This window comes from Staurois parvus, unplaced genomic scaffold, assembly GCF_062004578.1.
Source record: "Staurois parvus isolate SC_StPar_1 unplaced genomic scaffold, SC_StPar_1.0 ptg000212l, whole genome shotgun sequence".
Taxonomy (NCBI): Eukaryota; Metazoa; Chordata; class Amphibia; order Anura; family Ranidae; genus Staurois; species Staurois parvus.
In genome coordinates, this window is record NW_028318008.1 from 931,223 (window position 1) to 954,501 (window position 23,279).

The 23,279-nt window shown below is 51.3% G+C and overlaps 2 protein-coding genes across 13 annotated transcripts; one reads left to right on the forward strand and one right to left on the reverse strand.

The window, feature by feature from the left end:
• The first annotated feature begins 1,038 nt into the window (after positions 1–1,038).
• Positions 1,039–9,004, forward strand: LOC149461028 (uncharacterized). 3 transcript variants are annotated; one of them, XM_089678929.1, is made up of 5 exons: positions 1,039–1,196; positions 2,273–2,401; positions 4,703–4,888; positions 4,975–5,146; positions 7,638–9,004. In XM_089678929.1, exons 2-5 carry the CDS (start codon positions 2,327–2,329, stop codon positions 8,909–8,911), a joined length of 1,707 nt encoding a protein of 568 aa, XP_089535055.1. In that variant the 5' UTR covers positions 1,039–1,196; positions 2,273–2,326; the 3' UTR covers positions 8,912–9,004. The 3 variants fall into 3 exon arrangements, with proteins under 3 accessions (XP_089535055.1, XP_089535056.1, XP_089535053.1); XM_089678930.1 differs by having other exon boundaries at positions 1,045–1,196; positions 2,307–2,401; XM_089678927.1 differs by lacking the exon at positions 1,039–1,196 and having other exon boundaries at positions 1,865–2,401.
• Positions 9,005–14,025: 5,021 nt separating this feature from the next.
• LOC149461029 (uncharacterized) lies at positions 14,026–23,231 on the reverse strand. Of its 10 annotated transcripts, none has more exons than XR_016312966.1 (4): positions 23,126–23,231; positions 18,059–20,366; positions 17,690–17,776; positions 14,026–17,187 (listed from the first exon to the last, which is right to left on the reverse strand). XR_016312966.1 is itself a non-coding variant. In XM_089678923.1 (2 exons), exons 1-2 carry the CDS (start codon positions 23,214–23,216, stop codon positions 18,433–18,435), a joined length of 2,025 nt encoding a protein of 674 aa, XP_089535049.1. In that variant the 5' UTR covers positions 23,217–23,231; the 3' UTR covers positions 14,026–18,432. The 10 variants fall into 10 exon arrangements, 2 of the variants coding, with proteins under 2 accessions (XP_089535049.1, XP_089535050.1); XR_016312965.1 differs by having other exon boundaries at positions 14,026–17,266; XR_016312964.1 differs by having other exon boundaries at positions 14,026–17,266; positions 17,690–17,805.
• Between the last annotated feature and the right edge of the window lie 48 nt (positions 23,232–23,279).

Here is a 23,279-nt window from a genome sequence, read left to right on the forward strand (position 1 = left end):
GGCCATTTGGGGGATTTCTGTTATTAGGATTAAAAAAAAGAGCCAAACAACTCTGTGATAATAAATGGCTTCATGTCATCACTATCCCCTTCCATGGTCACGTGACATCCCCTCCGGTCCATCCCTCTTCCCTGGCCACATGACATTCCCCCGTTCCATCCTCCTTCCCTGGTCACATGACCTTCCCCCCCCCCTGGTCACATGACCCCCCCCCCCCCCAGTGTCTTATCCCCTTCCCTAGTTACATGACCTTCCCCACAGTGTTCCACCCCCCTTCCCTGGTTACATGACATCCCCCCTTCCCTGGTTACATGACTTCCCCAGTTCCATCTCCCTTCCCTGATCACATGACCCCCCCAGTGTTTTATCCCCTTCCCTGGTCACATGACCTCCCCCCCTGTATCATCCCCCTTCCCTGGTCACATGACCCCCCCCCCCAGTGTCTTATCCCCTTCCCTAGTTACATGACCTTCCCCACAGTGTTCCACCCCCCTTCCCTGGTCACATGACATCCCCCCTTCCCTGGTTACATGACTTCCCCAGTTCCATCTCCCTTCCCTGATCACATGACCCCCCCAGTGTTTTATCCCCTTCCCTGGTCACATGACCTCCCCCCCTGTTCCATCCCCCATCCCTGGTCACATGACACCCCCTAGTGTTCCATCCCCCTTCCCTGGTCACATGATACCCCCCTTACATCCCCTTTCCCTGGTCATCATCCCAGCCATCTGCTTCCTGCTCTCATGACTACATCCCCCACAATACACTGCAACTACCTCCTGTTCTCCTTGAGGACTACATTCCCCACAATGCATCATTCCCTCTTAGTATACACACGGCGCTGTCTGATCATTTCCTCAGCAGGAAGTCCATCTCGAGGCACGGGAAGTGACATCACAAAGGATTGTGGTAATTGTAGTTCTGTATTCGGCCACCTCTAGAGGGCGGTGTGTCCTCTCCATGGGGTGTGTGTGTGTGGGGGGGGGGGGGTCATATCACCGATCTGATCGGCCTGGGATCCACGGAGATCTGCCGATCAGCCAATAAGAACTCACAGAAAAAAAGACTCCGGGAAGATGGCGGCCTTACCGGGGACATTTCCCGCCCGGAGCCTCACCTCTAGTGTCCGGAGATAACATTCCCTCCGAGACTCCGAGATCACTTCCTGATTGATCACAGCGAGTGCAGCAACAGAGGTGAGACTTCGAGGTATCCCGTAATATCCCCTCCCCCCAATATATCCCATAATACCCCCCAAGTATATCCCATAATATTCCCCTCCCCCCGATAAATCCCATAATATTCCCCTCCCCCCAATATATCCTATACTGTCCCCTCCCCCCGCAGTATATCCCATAATATTTTATAATGTGTATAGCACCCCTCCCCCAATATATACTGGAACCACAGGTGAGGAGGGGAGACTCCCCGAGGTATCCCATAATATTCCCTCCCAATATATCCCATAATATCCCCTCCCCCCAATATATCCTATAAGTACACCCCCTTCTCCTGACCCCCCCCCCCCCAGTACTGAGTACACCCTCCTCTCCTGACCCCCCCAGTACTGAGTACACTCCTCTCTCCTGACCCCCCAGTACTGAAGGCACCCCCCTCTCCTGATCCCCCTGTACTGAGTGCACCCCCTCTCCTGACCCCCCCCCAGTACTGAGTGCACCCCCCTCTCCTGACCCCCCCAGTACTGAGTACACCTCTCTCTCCTGACCCCCCCAGTACTGAATGCACCCCCCTCTCCTGACCCCCCTGTACTGAGTGCACCCCCTCTCCTGACCCCCCCCCCCCCAGTACTGAGTGCACCCCCCTCTCCTGATCCCCCCAGTACTGAGTACATCCCCCCCACGGACCCCCTATGAAGGTACGCTGTGGTATCAGCACCAAGCCATCAGTAGCAGATCCTGTAAGTTGGGGGGTGGGACCTCCATGGATTGGACTTGTTTTTTCAGAACATCCCACAGATGCTCCATTGGATTGAGATCTGGAGGCCAAGTCAACACCTCAAACTCATTGTTGTGTTCCTAAAACCATTCTTGGATCCATCCACATTCCTCCACGTCTCTGTGCTCCAGTTCTGATGCTTTGTGCCCATTGTAGGCACTAGTGGCTGTGGATACAGGTCACCATGGGCACCCCGACTGGTCTGCGGCTACACAGCCCCATACGTAAAAAATCAACTTCAGGGACAACATGTTCACTTGCCTAATATTTCCAATATGTGATGTTTCTGGAATCTGCTGACATTCTTTTATTTCAGACTGAAACTGAGGTCAGGTCATATTCATCTGTAGGAGGTCATCACCCACTCAAGATGGAGGACAGGACAGAGGTGACCCAGAGGATTCTCAACATCACCTTGGAGATCCTCTACCTGCTGACCGGAGAGGTGAGGAGGATTCTGGGAGGTCACATGACATCACTGTTATCTCTATTAATAAAACAGACCTGACCGGAGAGGTGAGGAGGATTCTGGGAGGTCACATGACATCACACAGACCTGACCGGAGAGGTGAGGAGGATTCTGGGAGGTCACATGACATCACTCTCATCTCTATTAATAAAACACAGACCTGACCGGAGAGGTGAGGAGGATTCTGGGAGGTCACATGACATCACTCTCATCTCTATTAATAAAACACAGACCTGACCGGAGAGGTGAGGATTCTGGGAGGTCACATGACATCACACAGACCTGACTGAAGAGGTGAGGAGGATTCTGGGAGGTCACATGACATCACTCTCATCTCTATTAATAAAACACAGACCTGACCGGAGAGGTGAGGAGGATTCTGGGAGGTCACATGACATCACTCTCATCTCTATTAATAAAACACAGACCTGACCGGAGAGGTGAGGATTCTGGGAGGTCACATGACATCTCACAGACCTGACTGGAGAGGTGAGGGGGATTCTGGGAAGTCACATGACATCACACAGACCTGACCGGAGAGGTGAGGAGTATTCTGGGAGGTCACATCACTGAATGGAGAGGGGAGATTTGTTCTCCTCTGGCTGATGCTCTGATTACAGGATATTCGATCGTTGTGTAAGATTCGGTGGTTGGGGTTCAAGGGCGGAGTCATTGACGATGGGACATCCACAATCAGACGGCAGCTTGTAGTAACTTGCGGGTCAGATCATCCTTTTGGGAAAACCTCAAGGGAAGGGAGAGCGGGCGGCTGTCAGATCTGTGAGGACAGTTGGCCAGTGCTGAGGGGTCCAGGAGGCAGCCTCAGGTCTGGCGATCAGTGTGAAGTCATGGTGGAACTCCCTCCCGCTATAGGCTCAAACGACAGCCCCCCGAAGGATCAATAGGATCAGTTTAGGACCCCACAGAGTACTGGAGAAGGTTGGGGGGAGGAACTATGTGAATGACCCCTTGTACAGCCGTCACTGCACAGGGATAGCCAAGTCTGGGATTTGCCCTTCGGAGTGCTCCAGGCTCTGATCTAGACCCGGCTGGAGGAAGGCCAGGATTCATCCCACAGAGGAACATCGAGAACGGACGCACAGCCGATGTTGGCTGTGTATTCTGTCTGCCAGTATTTCACTTGGAGCACCAGCCAAGGCCAGTCTCACCCAGGTCAGAGTCAGATTTCTCTCCGTTTGAGCTCTGTGACCTCTGGTTGAGTTGGGCTCCTGCAGTATGCAGTCTGACTATACTATCAGGGGCCCCTGGAGCATCCGGCTTTGATGGGATGTTTGAGCCTGATGGTGTGCAGGAAGAAGTCCCAGCATCGCAGGTGGTGAGCTGAATCCCACTCAAAGCTCTGTGGTGGTTGTACCATCTGCTGTACGTTGACAGTGGGAACCCGGATGGAACAGTCCTACAGCAGCAGGTTGGCCAGATGGGCCACAAAGTGGACAACCTGAAGATCTGAGGAGCTGATTAGTGGCACTCACTCACCGCATAACACCAAAGCTCTGGTGTGGGGGAAGGATGGGGATAGGCACATAGGGTCAGGAGATTCATCTGGAGGAAGGCAGTGACCCACCTGGCCGATTCAATGCAGAACATCTGAACCCAAGGAATGAATTTCAGAGACTTTAGGTCTACATTGGATCCAATGCTGCCCTTCAGAATTGTACACAGGTTGGAGTAGAAACCCTAAAACCGATCCTCCACTGGACCATGGACCCCCAAGGAACAGCTTGCAGATCCCTAGTCTTTGTGGGTAGAAGGAAGAATGAAAGGCAGATGACAATCTGGACCCAAAGATCCAGCAAAGTGATGGACATCCCCCACCTAAGGGAGAGCTCCCCATCACTGCAAGGGACTTGAAGCGGGACTTGGTGGTTGCAATGAAACTGGGTGGCAGATTTCAGCTTGTTAATGGAGATCTAGGAGGGATGTAAGGAACCCTTCCTAGACCTGTGAGATGCAAAGTCACTCCTGGGGGCCTCTGCCACCTTTTTGAGTGTGGACTTACCACTGGGGTCCTATTAATGAAGGAGTCTAACTGCTCACAGGAGAGATGATACCCTGCAAGGGATATCCACTCCAGGCATTCTCTGTTGGGGGGTGGATGGGGGGTTCTATGGGGGTCCTTACGGCTCTGCTGATGTCCAGTTACTTGAAGGTGGGAGCAGGTAACTCAGTCTGCTCAGACTCTGCCTGTGTCTGGAGGGGTCCTTCAGAGACAACGAATGGGGCAGAATTGATTCCCACTCATTTTTTATTCTGTAGGATTACATCATTGTGAAGAAGCCGGGAGGGCGCACAACCAGCAGCAACAGACTTCAAGTGGTAGAAGGCTTCTGTCGGAAGCAGAACAGCATATTCGTGCCTCCGCCTCATTCCTTGACATCTGAGAGGAGCGAAGAGAAGATCCTGGAACTGACCAAGAAGATGATGGAACTGCTGACAGGAGAGGTGAGCGGTGCCGGGAATTCTGGGACATTCTTCAGTAACAGACAAGGGATGTGTCTGGATGGTGACTGTATCATTGTGTGTGTCAGGTTCCTATAAGGTGTCAGGATGTCACTGTCTATTTCTCCATGGAGGAGTGGGAGTATTTAGAAGGACACAAGGATCTCTACAAGGACGTCATGATGAAGGACCACCAGAAAGGACACAAGGATCTCTACAAGGACGTCATGATGGACAGTCAGCCACCCCTCACATCACTGGGTAAGAGAACAATGGAACCATTATGCTTTCATTATTCTACAGGATCTATATAGTGCCAACAGTATAAAGGTAGACCCTGACTTATAATACCATTCTATACAAGAGCGTTAGGAGGGCCCTGCTCCTCAGAGCTTACAATCTAATGGGGAGGAGCAAGTGACGAAAGGAAAGAACTGTGGGGGCTGATGAAGAAGGTCATAGTTCAGTTGTTGGGTGGAGGTGGGATAGGCTTCCTAACCCTAAGCAATCACCTAAAGGCGGACAGTAGGATATAGACAGAGATTGGGGTAGAGAGTTCCACAGGATGGGAGAAGTCCTGGAGGTGAGCATTGGAGGCATAAAGCAGGAGGTCCTGGGAGGAGCGGAGAGGACAGCTTGATATTTTGAGATGAGGTTGGTGATGTAGTTGGGGGTGGAGTTGTGGATGGCTTTGTAGGTGGTTGTTAGTGGAAGGATTGGCAGAGAAGGGCGGTGAACACTGGACGGTAAGGTGGATGAGTCTGGCAGCATCATTCATGATGGACCGCAAGCAGGAGAGCCTGTTTGGAGGTTGGCTAACAAGAAGGGAGTTGCAATAGTCAAGGTGAGTGATAAAAGAAAATTATTAGATTGGTGGTGTCGTTCTGGAGATGTACGGCGAAGGGGGTAAGATCTGGACAAGGGGAGAGGTCAGACCAGGATTACATATTGAATGTGAACATGAGGGGGGAGACAGAGAGTTGTGCTATTGATCATGTTGAAGATGTTCGGGGAGGGGGCAGAGCCTTGGGGGACCCCCTATGGAAGGGGAGGAGGTGTAGATGGGGAATAGAAGGGGTCTGAGGGCAGAGCTTCGGGGGACCCCCTGTGGAAGGAGGAAGGGGAGGAGGTGTAGATGGGGAATAGAAGGGGCCTTAGGGCAGTGCCTTGGGGGACCCCTTATGGAAGGAGGAAGGGAGGAGGTGTTGATGGGGTATAGAAGGGGACTGAGGGCAGAGCCTTGGGAGACCCCCTATGGAAGGAGGAAGGGGTGGATGTGTAGATGGGGAATAGAAGGGGACTGAGGGCAGAGCCTTGGGGGACCCCCTATGGAAGGAGGAAGGGGTGGAGGTAATTGTAGGTGACACTGAAGGCGTACTTGGGTAGGAGAAGAACCAGGAGAGAGCAAAGTCTCGGCGGTTCAAGGGAGGGTAGTTTTTCTGAGGAGGAGTAGGTGGTCAGGTGTATGAAAGGTGGCAGCAAGGTCTGCTAGTATGAGTATGGAGTAGTGGCCTTCAGGTTGACATGAAGTTATGAGTTCAGTGTGAAGTTGTCGGTGAAAGCCAAGCTGAAAGGGGTTGAGAATATGATCAGTGAGGTGGTGGCTCCAGGTGGTTGTAGACTCGGGATTCTAGAATGTGGAGGTAATCCAGAGCAATGAGATGGGTGGTGGGGTCACAGACTGGTGGTGGGGTCACAGACTGGTGGAGTTCATGTTGCGTCTTCACTTTGCATGTAATTTGTAGTGTTGAGAGTTGAAGCCATCTTATATTCATTACAGAACACAGAGCGTCATACTCTTCATTACTTGGGTTGTGCTACCACCACCACTTGAATGGGCAAGGAGGTAAAAAAGCTGGTGTCACCAGGTGATGGATGTGCCTGCAGATGTCTCTCTTGAGGTTTTTTTTTAATTGTGGGCTTTAGTCCCCTTTTTTCTGGCCTCTGTTGAATATCCCTGCTGAGGAAGGGAAGATCTCCTTCCAGGTAGGCTGCCTACGGCCAGTAGGTCAGGAGGGTCTGTGCCTGGACTCCATAGGCAAGACTGGGGACAGCTTGTAATGTTGGTGCTGAATCCTGCGAGCATCGTTTTCTGATGTACTAGATCACATGTGTCAAACTCAAGGCCCGTGGGCTGAACCCAGCCCGCCAAGCCATTTCGTGTGGCCCTTGCACCTCTTCTGCAGATCCAGCTCTCCTGCATCTGCCTCATCTCAGCAGTCAGTAGCAGAGAGGAGGACAGTACTCCTCCACCAGATCCTGCACTTCTCTGTGCAGTTTCAGAGAGGCTTGTCTCAAGTCTGGTCTGGTTTATCTGTAAAATCCTTTTCTTGGAGAACATCACAGGACTCGGGATCCTCTGCTCTGGTCTTTTCCTCATTGTTTGCTACAGAACTGAGGCTTAGCTGGGCTGGGTGGGGATTCCTGACTAATATTGGCCAATGTCCATTCTGAAGGTGGCAGCATAGCCCAAGTAGTCCTGAATGTCCTGTGATGTCCTCCAAGAAAAGGTGAACCAAAAATCCTCATTTACTGACCTTATGAGTATTGTTTCCATAGACTGAACTCGGATAGGACTAGGGGACCTTCTAGAAAGGTCTAATCCTGCATAAACAGCTCATGGTGGTCTTCTACTAGCAGACGGTTTGATGATATTACATAGGTCCACTTCTGTCATAAAATTATTGTATATTATCTGTATACTTCCTGTAAATGAACACTAATAACCAAGTAAAATATGTATTTCTGTCAGATGACTGTGAGAACAGAAACACTTCTGGAGATCTGGTGACATCAGACAGTGACTCAGAAGATGGTATGATTATTGATGCCGGGCCAGAGGGTATAGACCTATATGAAGAAGACTTGGCGCCACAAGGCCTAGACCCATATGAAGGAGACATGAGGCTTGAGGTCATGGACCCTTATCAAGGAGACACAGGGCCCGAAGGCTTAGACTCGTATGAAGGAGACACAGGGGTAGAAGGCATAGACCCATATAGAGGTGATGCCGGGCCGGAGGGAATAGAGCCATGTAGAGGAGATGCTGGGCCGGAGGGCATAGACCCTTGTAGAGGAGATGCTGGGCCGGATGGCATAGACCCTTGTAGAGGAGACACAACTACATGCCATGTGGAAGGTTTTCCAGTCCGAATTAAGGAGGAGCCCTTGTCTGATGAAGAAGACAGCCTTGCTGATAACTGTGCCAACCAAATTCCATATACTTGTGTTCACATTAAAGAAGAACCCCAGGTGTATGTAGAAGTCAAAGTCCCCAGTGATGGTGCAGACCAAGTCCCTCAAGCAATCTGCCACATTAAGGTAGAGACTGTACCAGTTGAGGAAGATTCTTCCCCGAACATTTATACCCCCAGAGATCAGGGACATTCCACAGCCGCACACGTCAAAGAGGAGCCAGTGACTTTTATCAATGTATTGGACATTTCTCAGCATGCAGATCATATACACAAGCAACGCTCGAACGCCGTTGCAGAGACACTGGCCTATGAGGTAGAGATTCCTGTGGACAAGGTACCAGCAAAGGGCCCTGACAACGCTTCCTTGTATAGCGTCCGCCAGAAGGAAGACTCGATGGAGATCCTATACCATTGTCCCAGCTGCTATAAAGGGTTTTCTAGTAACCTGGACCTTGCCCGCCACCAAGTCATCCACACCGTCGATAAGCTCTTTATCTGTTCCTTGTGTGGAAAGAGCTTCACCGAGATGTCCTTCCTGGTCAAACACCAAGTCATCCACACTGACCTCAAGTTGTGCGTCTGTCCCGTTTGTGGGGGGTGCTTCTACAGCGAGACGTCCCTGGCCAAGCACCAGAAAACACATTCGTTGCCTTTGTTCTGCTCTACATGTGGAAAATGTTTCTTTAATAAAACCGAGCTGGCCATCCATGAGAGGAAACACTCGGGGGAACGGCCTTTCGGCTGCCATGTGTGTGGCAAACATTTCATAGCCAAGTCGGTTCTAAACAAACACATGCTGATCCACGGGCCGATGGATATAAGAAAATGATGAAACGTCACACACAATTCTGAGTTATTTCACGTTCTCCCCAAACTTCATCCACTTGTATCACATTTATTTATTAAAGATTTTTCCACGGCTGCCTTGTGTGTGGATAATGGTGTGTATGGAAGGTTCCTATGTCCTCTATGAAGCCCCCATGTGGCTAGTTGGGAGCCCAAAGCTTTACCTTCAAAAGAGGTTGTCAGGAAAGAAGACTCCTAGACCTGAAACCAGATGTAATCTTACATAACTGTTGAAAGCTGAAATCAGGCTTGCAGGGGTGGGTTGGGAGGAGAAGGTGTGGTCATGCTCACTAACCGAACAGGTGGGTGAGTCAGCAGAACCTCTCTTTAGGCGGGAGGATCCCAAGGGTCACTTTAAGCCTGGGTTCACATATGGGCGGGGCTGGTTTGCAGTGCAATTTGTAAGTCTGGTGCGGCTTCCTTCTGCGGTTCAGGAGCAATTCCAATGCAAATTGTTAAAGTGTATGGCATTGGAAATTGGTCTGAAAATTGTACCAGACATTTTTTTTTTTAATCGCCCTGTGGCCAGCCCGCCCATATGTAAACTGGGGGGGGGGGGGGTAGGGTGTCCAGCTTCAGAAATAACTGCTCAAGAAATTCCATGATTCCATCCCCAAGATGGCTGCTCTGTCTGGGTCAAGCCTCATGATAACCTTTCCTCGGAAATACCATGGTGCTTGTGATGTGGACAGGTCCTCTTTCCAGGCACAGGATCCTCTGAAGGGTGAAGGATCTGAAAAGGCAGGAAGGACCATATGTATGTATGTCACAGATCCACCCCACACACACACATGCCCACAGCGACTAGCTAACCGAGGCACGCACGTGCGGCTGTGACTTGGGATAAAAGGGAATAAAGGGGACTTAGTCTGAATATATATAAGTATATAAGACCAGCCGTGATATACAGGTGAAACTGGAAAAATGAGAATATGGTGCAAAAGTTGATTTATTTCAGTGCAGCAACTTACAAGGTGACACTAATATATGAGACTCATTCCATGCAAAGCAAGATAGTTCCAGCCGTGATTTGTCATCATTGTGATGATTATGGCTTACAGCTCATGAAAACCCCAAATCCACAATCTCAGAAAATGAGAATATTCCATGCAATCAATAAAACACGGATTGTACATAGAACAATATCGCACCTCTGAGAAGTAGAAGCTGCATATGTACTCAGTACTTGGTTGGGGCCCCTTTTGTAGCAATTACTGCCTCAATGCGGCGTGGCATGGAAGCTATCAGCCTGTGGCACTGCTGAGGTGTTATGGAAGACCAGGATGCTTCAATAGCGGCCTTCAGCTCTTCTGCATTGTTCGGTCTCATGTCTCTCATCTTTCTCTTGGCAATGCCCCATAGATTCTCTATGGGGTTCAGGTCAGGCGAGTTTGCTGGCCAATCAAGCACAGTAATCCCACGGTCATTGAACCAGGTTTTGGTGCTTTTGGCAGTGTGGGCGAAGCCAAGTCCTGCTGGAAAATGAAGTCAGCATCCCCATAAAGCTGGTCTGCGGAAGGAAGCATGAAGTGCTCCAAAATATCCTGGTAGACGGCTGCGGTGACCCTGGACTTAATGAAGCACAGTGGACCAACACCAGCAGATGGCATGGCTCCCCAAATCAACACAGACTGTGGAAACTTCACACTGGACTTCAAGCATCTTGCAGTGTGTGCCTCTCCATTCTTCCTCCATACTCGGGGTCCTTGGGCCTCTCCATTCTTCCTCCATACTCGGGGTCCTTGGGCCTCTCCATTCTTCCTCCATACTCGGGGTCCTTGGGCCTCTCCATTCTTCCTCCATACTCGGGGTCCTTGGGCCTCTCCATTCTTCCTCCATACTCGGGGTCCTTGGGCCTCTCCATTCTTCCTCCATACTCGGGGTCCTTGGGCCTCTTTATTCTTCCTCCATACTCGGGGTCCTTGGTCCTCTCCGTTCTTCCTCCATACTCGGGGTCCTTGGGCCTCTCCATTCTCCATTCTTCTTCCATACTCGGGGTCCTTGGGCCTCTCCATTCTTCCTCCATACTCGGGGTCCTTGTGTCTCTCCATTCTTCCTCCATACTCAGGGTCCTTGGGCCTCTCCATTCTTCCTCCATACTCGGGGTCCTTGGGCCTCTTTATTCTTCCTCCATACTCGGGGTCTTTGGTCCTCTCCGTTCTTCCTCCATACTCTGGGTCCTTGGGCCTCTCCGTTCTTCCTCCATACTCGGGGTCCTTGTGCCTCTCCATTCTTCCTCCATACTTGGGGTCCTTGGGCCTCTCCATTCTTCCTCCATACTCGGGGTCCTTGTGCCTCTCCATTCTTCCTCCATACTCGGGGTCCTTGTGCCTCTCCATTCTTCCTCCATACTCAGGGTCCTTGGGCCTCTCCATTCTTCCTCCATACTCGGGGTCCTTGGGCCTCTCCATTCTTCCTCCATACTCGGGGTCCTTGGGCCTCTCCATTCTTCCTCCATACTCAGGGGTCCTTGGCTTCCAAATGAGATGCAAAAGTTGCTCTCATCAGAAAAGAGGACTTTGGACCACTGAGCAGCAGACCAGGTCTGTTTTTCTTTAGCCCAGGTAAGACGCTTCTGACATTGTTTGTTGTTCAGGAGCAGCTTGACAAGAGGAATACGACATCTGAAGCCCATGTCCAGGATCCGTCTGTGTGTGGTGGCTCTTGATGCACTGACTCCAGCCTCAGTCCACTCCTTGTGAAAGTCCCCAACACTTTTGAATGGCCTTTCCCTGACAATCCGCTCCAGGCTGAGGTTCTCCCTGCTGCTTGTGCACCTTTTTCTTCCACACTTTTCCCTTCCACATAACTTTCTATTAATGTGCTTTGATACAGCACTTTGGGAACATCCAACTTCTTCTGCAATTCCCTTTTGAGGCTTTCCCTCCTTATGGAGGGTGTCAGCGATGGTGTCAGGTCAGCAGTCTTTCCCATGATTGTGATTCCTACTGAACCAGACTGAGAGACCATTGAAAGGCTCAGGAACCCTTTGCAGGTGTTATGGCTGAATGAGCTGATTAGAGTGGGACACTTTGAGCCGAGATTATTCCACCTTTTCACAATATTCTCATTTTCTGAGATTGTGGATTTGGGGTTTTCATGAGCTGTAAGCCATAATCATCACAATGATGACAAATCACGGCTTGAACTATCTTGCTTGAACCCCGGAGTTAATCACTCTTCCACAATCCACACCCCCCCCCCCTCCCACCACCACAAACGGTAGCTTACCACCACCCAACCGTTTTACTGGTACACACACACACCTCTCTGGGGGTGTTCCTGTACCAGCCCACAGGACGTTCTGGGTACTGAAATGCCCAAAGTCGATTGGACCAGGAACGGTTTGAATCACCAAGTCGGATTTAATTTCCGTCACCATCGCATCAGTCTGATCGCGACAGTACCACTGTTCAGCTGTCACAATCAGGCGCAATATAACAGTTTTCTGCATTTCTCTGGGATTCTACATAGGCCACAAATACAGTTTTACATGCAGATATAGCCTACAGTGTGACCAATCAGAAGGAAGTATTTTCATCTCTCTGCAACTAATATTTTAGCTTTTATGAGAGATGCAACATACTCCTTTGATGTGTATATTTGTCAGGGCTCCCCAGACACATCGTAACCACCTCTGGTCTCCCGCTGTGTCATGACGCCGAACTGTCTCTAGCCTTTTCCTTCCAGAAGGTGACAAATCTTATTGGCATCCAGGTGTCACCTCCTTCCAGAGGAAGCTGTCCCTTCAGATGCTAATTGGTGACCATCTGTCTCTGACTGAATTCTGAACACATCTTATATTATTATAACATGGAATGCTAAATCTACATTGTCATATTTCTACAGGTCACATCTCAGCTACTCAAATCTTTACATTTATGTCACAATGGGTGTGTATATATATCTATATATATATATCCCCGGGCGGCAGGGCCATTGCTGTCAATGAGAACGCAGCGGCTCCATGGACACAAGTGCTGTTCCCAGTGACACCCATGCAGCCACGCCGGTACCCGTGTCACACTGGGAGCAGCGACTGTCTGCACAGCTTCTGCATCCCACCTGATAGCAATGGTCCTGCTGCCTGGGGAGGCATGGAACACCTGTACATTTCCATGCAGGTGAACACGGCCATGACACGTGACATGGATTCATACATGTGACAAGTCATGTGGTCAGTCCATGGTGGAGTACTGTGTGTGGAGGTGGTTCTAGTCCCCAGCTACTACTTCCCTGATAGACAATTCCTGGATGTGTGCTTAGCAATGCCTACGGCCAACATTCGTTCCACTTGGGGGTCCCTTTCCAATAGTGACTGGTTGAGGAGCTCAGATACAGCCGACACGTTTTAGGAGACAGGCTCCTCCTCCTTCAGGGCGTGAACAGATTCTAACTGAATCCAGACAGAAGGGTTAGCCTGAAACTAGGGGCGTCCCTAGGCAGGTGCAGGGGGTGTGCACTGCACCGGGTGACACCAATTGCATGGGGTGACACCAGACCCGATCCATGAAAAGGTAGGTTTTAAAGCAAGCCGACGATCACCGCAGAATGGATCGGAGTCTGATCCATTGTCCTCCCCAATCCGCAGATCCCATCCATCCTGCGGGGATCATCAACTTGCTTTAAAACTTGTTTCATGGAGAGATCAGTTAACCCCGTATAGGTTGCAAGCCGACGATCCCCCGCAGGATGGATCGGATCTGCGGATTGGGGAGGATAATGGATCAGACTCCGATCCATCCTGCTCACTCCGCAGATCCAATCCATCCTGCGAGGCTCATCGGAGGGGGGTGACACCAAGTGTTCCGGGTGACACCAACACTAGGGACGTCCCTGCCTGAATCAAGGTTAAAGCGTTGTCGGCGCACCCTAATGGCAATGCACTGTAGGTGCTCCTAAGCACACATGGGGAGATGAAGGAGGACCAGAGGGGTGAAGATGACATTGGAATCTCTAAGAGCTGATTGGTCATTTCTGTGTTCAGCGAAGAGTCCGTCACCATTACAAGACATTCCCCGGGCCCTTCCCTCCTCTCTGGGGACCCTCCAGAGGCAGCTGCAATCCCACGGCCTTACATGAAACTCAGAGACCAGATGATAAAACAACATGACATTTATTAGACTGGCATCAGGATAAACAGGCGTGCAGCACAAACTCCTATCCACAATGTGGAATCTACGACTGTCCAGGAAACATGGCCGACATGGGGTCCTCCGACATGGGGCCCTCCGACATGGGGCTCTCCGACATGGGGCCCTCAGTGGCCATGATCTGAGACTTTATACGTCCAATAGGAGGGCAGGATTCCCTTCCTGGGTCCTCTGGTCATCACACACAGAACATCCCCAGCCTCCTCCATACTCCGGATCATGACAAGGAAGACAGAACTCTGATGGGATCCATTTTACATTTTTCATTCGTCTCTCAGCATACAGAAAGTTCTAATGAAAGAATCTGTCCCCCCAACATCCCCCCCCCCCGGTGTGTGCCGGCTGTCCCGGTATGAATAAGTCTCACCTTCTCTCTGTATTGCTTCCTTTGTGTGAAAACCCCGGAGATCCTGCCAGTCCCTCGCTTTCCCATTACTGACCCCACTAGGCATAAGAGCTCAGCGTGGTCAGTTCTGTAATTGTGTTGGGAACTCTATCTGCTCTCCAATCATCACACTCTCCTGACATGCCCTCTCCCATTCACAGGGAAGACTAGTGTTCTGCTGTTTCTCCTCCGCCAACTTTCTATGCAGCTGAGAACAGAAGGAATGTGATCACTTATAGAAAGGGGAAAAAATGTCTTTATATTGTTTTCTTCCATCTATACACAAATGTTTTCCCTTTCATTTCTATTTTACACTGAATGGTTTGTTTTACAAGATTTACAATCACTCTAAGCTTCTATGCAACCATGGCAAGAGCACTCAGAATGCCTCCCTGGGTCACGCCCCCTGCCATCTCCCTGGGTCACGCCCCCTGCCACTCTGATTGGCTCATTGTTTCTCTCAGAAGTCTGCACAAAGGTTCACATTTCTGGCTTCCCCCGCACGTCCCATCCCTATACTGGAGTGATTTGTGGACTGCTGGGTCCGTATCGGCCATACATCCACAGGGAGGCAGGACTTCTCATTACAGCTGATCATGTGACTGAGCTGCAAGCCCCTCCCACTCAGCAACCTAAACAAGCATTTGCAGTGGCCGATATTCCCCAGAATAAAAGCTGATAAGAATGTCCAATGACATTTATGTATTCTCGGGGTTCTAAGAAGTTCTAATGTGTCTAATGTAAGGCGTGGAACTAAAGGAAAAACATTTTAGTTTTGGATGGAGTGGGGGAGGGGTTAGACCCCCCCGTTAGGGAGATTTCCCCTCTCGGTGTCCTATTTACTGCTATCACTGGAAGTGAAGGAAAATCCTACATTTTGAGTTGTCACCAGGACAGGAATAAGGGAAACCTTCCAATGGGGACACTGGTTCTGGTGACTACCTGGGATTCCCTCAATTTGAAGGGATTTCCACTCACTTCCTGTTTTGGCCGTGTGGCAGGAAGTGAAGAGAAATCCCCCTAAAGGGACACATGACAGGGGCTCCAACCTTCCCTCACTCCATCCAACATGAAAACAAGTTTTGTCTTTAGTTCTGCTTTAATGGAAATACTGGCAATCTTTGTATCAGATACATGGGATGGAATCTGCCCTTCAATGACTTGGCCCACAGCTTCCTTGTGATGTCTAGGACCTCTACCTGGCTGGAGATAACCAATTCTGATCACGGGAGGTCACCAGAAGAAATGTCCTTCTTGGTTGAGGTTAGAAAGGTCTGCATGGGGCACAGTGAAGGCACTATAAAGGTGAGTACCTTGTCCATATGGATCCATAGACCCCCCCACTGCTCTGTCAGACATTTCCATGACAGGAAATCACCAGCTCTCCACAGATCCCCCCACAGCTCCGTCTAGTATTATGGACATTCTGGTGGTACACATGGTGGGACCAATATAGAACTTCCAGTGGGGTGGTCCAGTATTGTTACCTAGGATGGAGGATTGGGTAGTGTTCATTATAATGTATCAGACATTTTTCTGTAGGAGATGAAAGTCCTATTCCTAGTCCCTGTCCATGTCTGTAGATCCCCCCACAGCTCCGTCTAGTATTATGGACATTCTGATATCACATGCGGTGGGACCAATATAGGACTTCCAGTGGGGTGGTCCAGTATTGTTACCTAGGATGGAGGAGAAAGGATTGGGTAGTGTTCATTATCAGACATTTTTCTGTAGGTGATGAAAGTCCTATTCCTAGTCCCTCTCCATGTCCGTAGATCCCCCCACAGCTCCGTCTAGTATTATGGACATTCTGATGCCACATGCGGTGGGACCAATATAGGACTTCCAGTGGTTTGTTCTAGCAGTGTTATCTAGGACGGAGGAGGAAGGACTTGGCAGTGTTGATCATTTGATATCAGAGATGGTTTGAAATGTCTCATTTTCTTGTGTTGATGTTTTACAAATGGGAAGATTTAGTTCTGTAGATCATCTTGGGCCAGAGGAGGTGTGACGAGTGAGCTGTCCCTTGTCCACATTTCCTGGTCATGTGCTGTTTTTCACCTTCTGTGAGGACTTTATTGAAGATCCAATGAATGTCAGGTGAGGCACCCTGAGGTAATATATCTTCCAGAAGTCCTTTTAGTACTGGTTGTGTCAGACACGGCGGGACTTGTAAGGAACCTTCTGGTGCTGGACATGGTGGGACTTGTGAGGGTTAGTTCTAGTGCCGGACATGGGAACATTGCAGCTGAGTGAACCTTTGGTGTTAGACACATTGGGACTAGTAAGTGAGGGAACCTTCTGGTGGGACCAGTAGCCGAGGGAAGCTTCTGGTGGGAACGGTGAGGGAACCTTCCGGTGGGGCCGGCAGGGGAGGGAACCTTCCGGTGGGGCCGGCAGGGGAGGGAACCTTCCGGTGGGGCCGGCAGGGGAGGGAACCTTCCGGTGGGGCCGGCAGGGGAGGGAACCTTCCGGTGGGGCCGGCAGGGGAGGGAACCTTCCGGTGGGGCCGGCAGGGGAGGGAACCTTCCGGTGGGGCCGGCAGGGGAGGGAACCTTCCGGTGGGGCCGGCAGGGGAGGGAACCTTCCGGTGGGGCCGGCAGGGGAGGGAACCTTCCGGAGTGGCCGGCAGGTGAGGGAACCTTCCGGAGGGACCGGTAAGAGAACCTTCTGGTGGGACCGGAAAGGGAAGCTTCTGGTGGGACCAGCAAGTGAGGGAACCTTCCGGAGGGAACGGTAAGAGAACCTTCCGGTGGGACCGGTAAGAGAAGCTTCCGGTGGGACCAGCAAGTGAGGGAAGCTTCTGGTGGGACCGGAAAGGGAAGCTTCTGGTGGGACCGGCGAGTGAGGGAAGCTTCCGGTGGGACCGGCGAGTGAGGGAAGCTTCCGGTGGGACCGGCGAGTGAGGGAAGCTTCCGGTGGGACCGGCGAGTGAGGGAAGCTTCCGGTGGGACCGGCGAGTGAGGGAAGCTTCCGGTGGGACCGGCGAGTGAGGGAACCTTCCGGAGGGACCGGCGAGTGAGGGAACCTTCCGGAGGGACCGGCGAGTGAGGGAACCTTCCGGAGGGACCGGCGAGTGAGGGAACCTTCCGGAGGGACCGGCGAGTGAGGGAACCTTCCGGAGGGACCGGCGAGTGAGGGAACCTTCCGGAGGGACCGGCGAGTGAGGGAACCTTCTGGTGGGACCAGTAAGGGAAGCTTCTGGTGGGACCAGTAAGGGAACCTTATGGTGGGACCAGCAAGTGAGGGAACCTTATGGTGGGACCAGCAAGTGAGGGAACCTTATGGTGGGACCAGCAAGTGAGGGAACCTTATGGTGGGACCAGCAAGTGAGGGAACCTTCCGGAGGGACCGGCGAGTGAGGGAACCTTCCGGAGGGACCGGCGAGTGAGGGAACCTTCCGGAGGGACCGGCGAGTGAGGGAACCTTCCGGAGGGACCGGCGAGTGAGGGAACCTTCCGGAGGGACCGGCGAGTGAGGGAACCTTCCGGAGGGACCGGCGAGTGAGGGAAATTTCTGGTGGGACCGGTAAGAGAACCTTCTGGTGGGACCAGTAAGGGAAGCTTCTGGTGGGACCAGCAAGTGAGGGAACCTTATGGTGGGACCAGCAAGTTAGGGAAGCTTCAGTTGATGGACATTATATGACATATGAGGGAATCTACTAATGCCGGATGTGGCAGGACTTGTGAGGGACTCATATTGTGACACTTTAGTGAAATGCCCAGTACTGTACAGTTTTCCGGAAGATCAGACTCATGTTGGGTTTGCTGTTGGAAGATGAGGACCTCAGTGAATTGGACGTTCTGGTGTCATACACGGTACTGTATACACATCTTTCTCAGGAGATCAGTCACATGTTGGGTTTGCAGTTCACATTTGAAGATGAGGACCTCAGTAGAGTCAGTCACGGTTGTGACTTGTAAAGCTCTCCATTGCTAGATTTCTGCCAACAAAGCAGTTCTGTGGTCATTCGGAGAGGGAGCCTTCGGAGTGGATCCTCTGATGTCGGGTGAGGTGGGATCGATAGGTAAAGTGTTTGCCACACTCGGCACAAAGGAAGGGTTTTTCTCCGGTGTGGATTCTCTTGTGGATCATCAGGTAAGTGTGTCGGCTGAAGGATTTGCTGCACTCGGGACAAGTGAAGGGCTTCTCACCAGTGTGAATGCGTTGGTGGCGGAGGAGATCAGACTTCTTGCTGAAACATTTTCCACACTCCGAGCAGGCGAACGGCCGGCCTCCAGTGTGCGTTCTGCTGTGTGCTGCCAGTGCCGTCCTCTGGCTGAAGCACTTGCCGCACTCGGAGCAGACGAACGGTCGCTCTCCTGTGTGAACTCGCTGGTGGATGCCGAGATAGGTGTGACGGCTAAAGCATTTTCCGCACTCTGAACAGGCAAAGGGTTTCTCCCCGGTGTGAATGCGCTGGTGGCGCACCAGGTCAGATTTGGTGACAAAGCATTTTCCGCATTCAGTGCAGACAAAGTGTTTCTCCTCGGTGTGGATGCGGAGGTGCTTACGCAGTTCGTATTTCAGCACAAAACTTTTCCCGCACTCCGAACATGGATATGGCTTCACGCCAGTGTGAAGGGTCATGTGCTTGTTGAGATCTCGCTTCTGCGCAAAGCATTTCCCACACTCCGTGCAAGCAAATGGTTTTTCCCCGGTATGAATCCGCCGGTGGGAAATGAGCGTGGAGTATTGTGTGAAATATTTGCCACACTCCGAACACGAGAAGGTTTTCTCCCCGGTGTGCACACGGCGATGGATGACCAAGTGCGAATGGCGGCTGAATCGTTTTCCGCACTCAGAACATATGAAGGGCTTCTCTCCGGTGTGAATCTTCTCGTGCCGCGACACGTCCGACTTCTTGCGGAAACATTTGCCACATTCGGAGCAGGAGAAGGGCTTCTCCCCGGTATGGACTCGGACGTGACGCTGAAGCTGCATTTCCCGTGTGAAGACTTTGCCACACTCAGAGCAGGTGAAGGCTTTCTCTGCCGTGTGAATTCTCTGATGGCGACTGAGGTGCGAGTCGCGGCTGAAACATTTCCCACACTGTGGGCAGGAGAATGGCTTCTCCCCGCTGTGGATTTTCTCGTGACGGAGGACGTCAGATTTTTTGCTGAAACATTTTCCGCACTCGTAGCACATGAAAGGCTTTTCCCCGCTGTGAATTCTCTGGTGTCGGCTCAGGTCTGACTTACTGCTGAAGGTTTTACTGCACATGGCGCATAAAAACTGCTTCCGGGGCAGGTGGCCACGCTGGTGCCGGGCCAGTTCTAGCGGGGTGGTGAAACACTTGTCACACTCTGGACAGGGATAGTCTCTCATTGGCCGGTACATAGAGTCGGTCTCAGGGGGCTCCCCCGCTGGGTAGACTTCGGTGTCGGTGAGATTCTCTTCATCCTCTGACACCGATTCCTCCTTAATGATAACTGGAATGAAATCGATAGCCGCTGTGCTGCCGCTGATGTGGTCCTCATTGTCAGGAACCTGGGACTCCGCCTTGCAGTCAGAAGACGGACGCGGCGCGCAGCGCTCACCTTCACAGTTGGTGTCATTTAGACTCTCCTCCCTAGTGGAAGCGGATTCCTCCTTTATACATGGCGGCTTGATGTGATTGGTGGAAACAGAAACATCGGCATTCGTTGTGTTTCCCTTCGCATCAATGAAAGTCAATGTCGGTTGCTTGTTATCCTCAGGGGTGGGGCCATCAGCTAGTCTGCCTCCTTCTGGTGATGACCACTCCTCTTTAATATCCAGATCACATGGCGAATGTTCCTCAGACATGGCGGGATGATCGCTCCTCTCGTCCTTCATGCAGCTCACAATCGATCCTTTGGGTTTAAATTCCATCACAGGAAACCTGGCGGCTCCGCCCCTTCTTCTATCCAGAGGGCAATCTGAAAACAGAGAGATGGAGGATGAGAGACACGCCCACGAGGATCTTCCACATTTATTTCATCAAAGCAGTGAAGGGAACATAATCGCCGTTGTGGGGAGGCAAATCTCATGGAACAAGGCTGGCCTCCTCCACCTGGCCCCAGACAAGGACTCATCATCAGCAGGAGGAGCATCTGCCCCATTGTGAGAGTCCAACATTCACTTTAATGGTTCACACAGCCAACACATTTCAAGAGCCTCGGGGGGGTTCATCAATGACATCACACAGAGGAGGGCCAGCACCAATGACATCACCCAGGGGAGAGTCACCATCAGTGACATCATCACAGGGAAGAGTCACCAATGTCATCATCACACAGGGGAGGGCCAGCACCAATGACATCACCACCCGGGGAGAGTCATCATCAATGACATAATCACACAGGGGAGAGTCATCATCAGTGACATCATCACAGGGAAGAGTCACCAATGTCATCATCACACAGGGGAGGGCCAGCACCAATGACATCACCACCCGGGGAGAGTCATCATCAATGACATAATCACACAGGGGAGAGTCATCATCAGTGACATCATCACAGGGAAGAGTCACCAATGACATCATCACAAAGGGGAAGGGTATCAGTGACATCATCATGCAGGGGAGGGTCACCAGTGACATCACGCAGGGGAGGGTCATCACCAATGACATCATCACGCAGGGGAGGGTAATCACCAATGACATTATCACACAGGGGAGATCACCAATGACATCATCACACAGGGGAGTTTACCAATGACATCATCACACAGGGGAGTTTACCAATGATATCACACAGAGGAGATCACCAATGACATCATCACACAGGGAAGGGTCATCATCAATGACATCATCACACAGGGAAGGGTCATCAATGACATCATCACACAGGGAAGGGTCATCAATGACATCATCACACAGGGAAGGGTCATCAATGACATCATTACACAGGGAAGAGTGACCAATGTCATCATCACACAGGGGAGGGCCAGCACCAATGACATCATCACACAGGGGAGTTTACCAATGATATCACACAGAGGAGATCACCAATGACATCATCACACAGGGAAGGGTCATCATCAATGACATCATCACACAGGGAAGGGTCATCAATGACATCATTACACAGGGAAGAGTGACCAATGTCATCATCACACAGGGAAGAGTGACCAATGTCATCATCACACAGGGGAGGGCCAGCACCAATGACATCATCACCAGGGGAAAGTCATCATCAATGACAATCACACAGGGGAGAGTCATCATCAGTAACATCATCACAGGGAAGAGTCACCAATGACATCATCACGCAGGGGAGGGGCATCAGTGACATCATCACGCAGGGGAGGGTCACTAGTGACATCATCACGCAGGGGAGGGTCATCACCAATGGCATCATCATGCAGGGGAGATCACCAATGACGTCATCACACAGGGGAGATCACCAATGATGTCATCACACAGGGGAGATCACCAATGACGTCATCACACAGAGGAGATCACCAATGACATCATCACACAGAGGAGATCACCAATGACATCACACAGGGGAGGGTCATCACCAATGACATCATCACACAGGGGAGGGTCATCACCAATGACATCATCACACAAGGGAGGGTCATCACCAATGACATCATCACACAAGGGAGGGTCATCACCAATGACATCATCACACAAGGGAGGGTCATCACCAATAACATCATCACACAAGGGAGGGTCATCAATGACATCACACAGGGGAGAGTCATGACCAATGACATCACCACCAATGGGACGGTCATCATCAATGACATCATCACATAGGGGAGAGACCAATGTCATCACACAGGGAAGAATCACCAATGACATCATCACACAGGGGAGAGTCATCACCAATGACATCATCACACAGGGGAGAGTCACCAATGACATCACATGGGAGGGGGGTTGGTTGGGTCATTACCAATGACATCATACAGGGGAGGGTCATCACCAATGACATCACACAGGGAAAGGTCATCACCAATGACATCATCACGCAGGGAAGAGTCACCAGTGACATCATCACTCAGGGGAGGGTCATCACCAATGACATCACCCAGGGGAGGGTTATCACCAATGACATCATCACGCAGGGGAGGGTCATAATCTATGACATCATCTCGCAGGGGAGCGTCACCAATGACATCATCACACAGGGGAGACTCACCAATGACATCATCACACAGGGTAGGGGCATCACCAATGACATCATCACGCAGGGGAGAGTCACCAATGACATTACACAGGGAGAGGCATCAATGACATCATCACACAGGGTAGGGGCATCAATGACATCACACAGGGGAGGGGCATCACCAATGACATCATCACGCAGGGGAAGGTCACCATCACACGTTTCTTCATTTCTCCTCCATGTGTCTGGCCCCCTGCATGGAAGAGGACACGCAGCCATCAGCCTATGACAATGGGGGGCGCTGTGTACACACGGGGGAGGAGCCACTGTTTTGGAGAGGTGGGTGGGGCTGAGGGTAATTGGGAAGGGGGGAGGGTAGGGAAAGGGCAGGCAAGTGGCAGTCAGTACAGGAAAGGGTAGTTGGGGGGAGGGAAGGGTAGGTGAGGAGGGGGCTCAGTGGGTAACACCCCCTCAGGCTTCAATCCGGTAGAAATGCTCCCGCAGGGGATAATGGGAGCAGAAAGTCCCATCCACTACCTCCCTCTAACAGTTTTTATTTCAGGAACTGCCATTCTCACCCTCTCTGCAGCCGCCATCTTGCTCCGCCCCGGAAGTTCTCCCCATCTCGTCTGATCCGCCTCCTGACCCCACTTCCTGTTTGCGTTCCATATTGGTGACGTTGTTTCCTCATCCAGAATGTAGGCGGAGCTACTTCCTGTTGATGAGACGTCA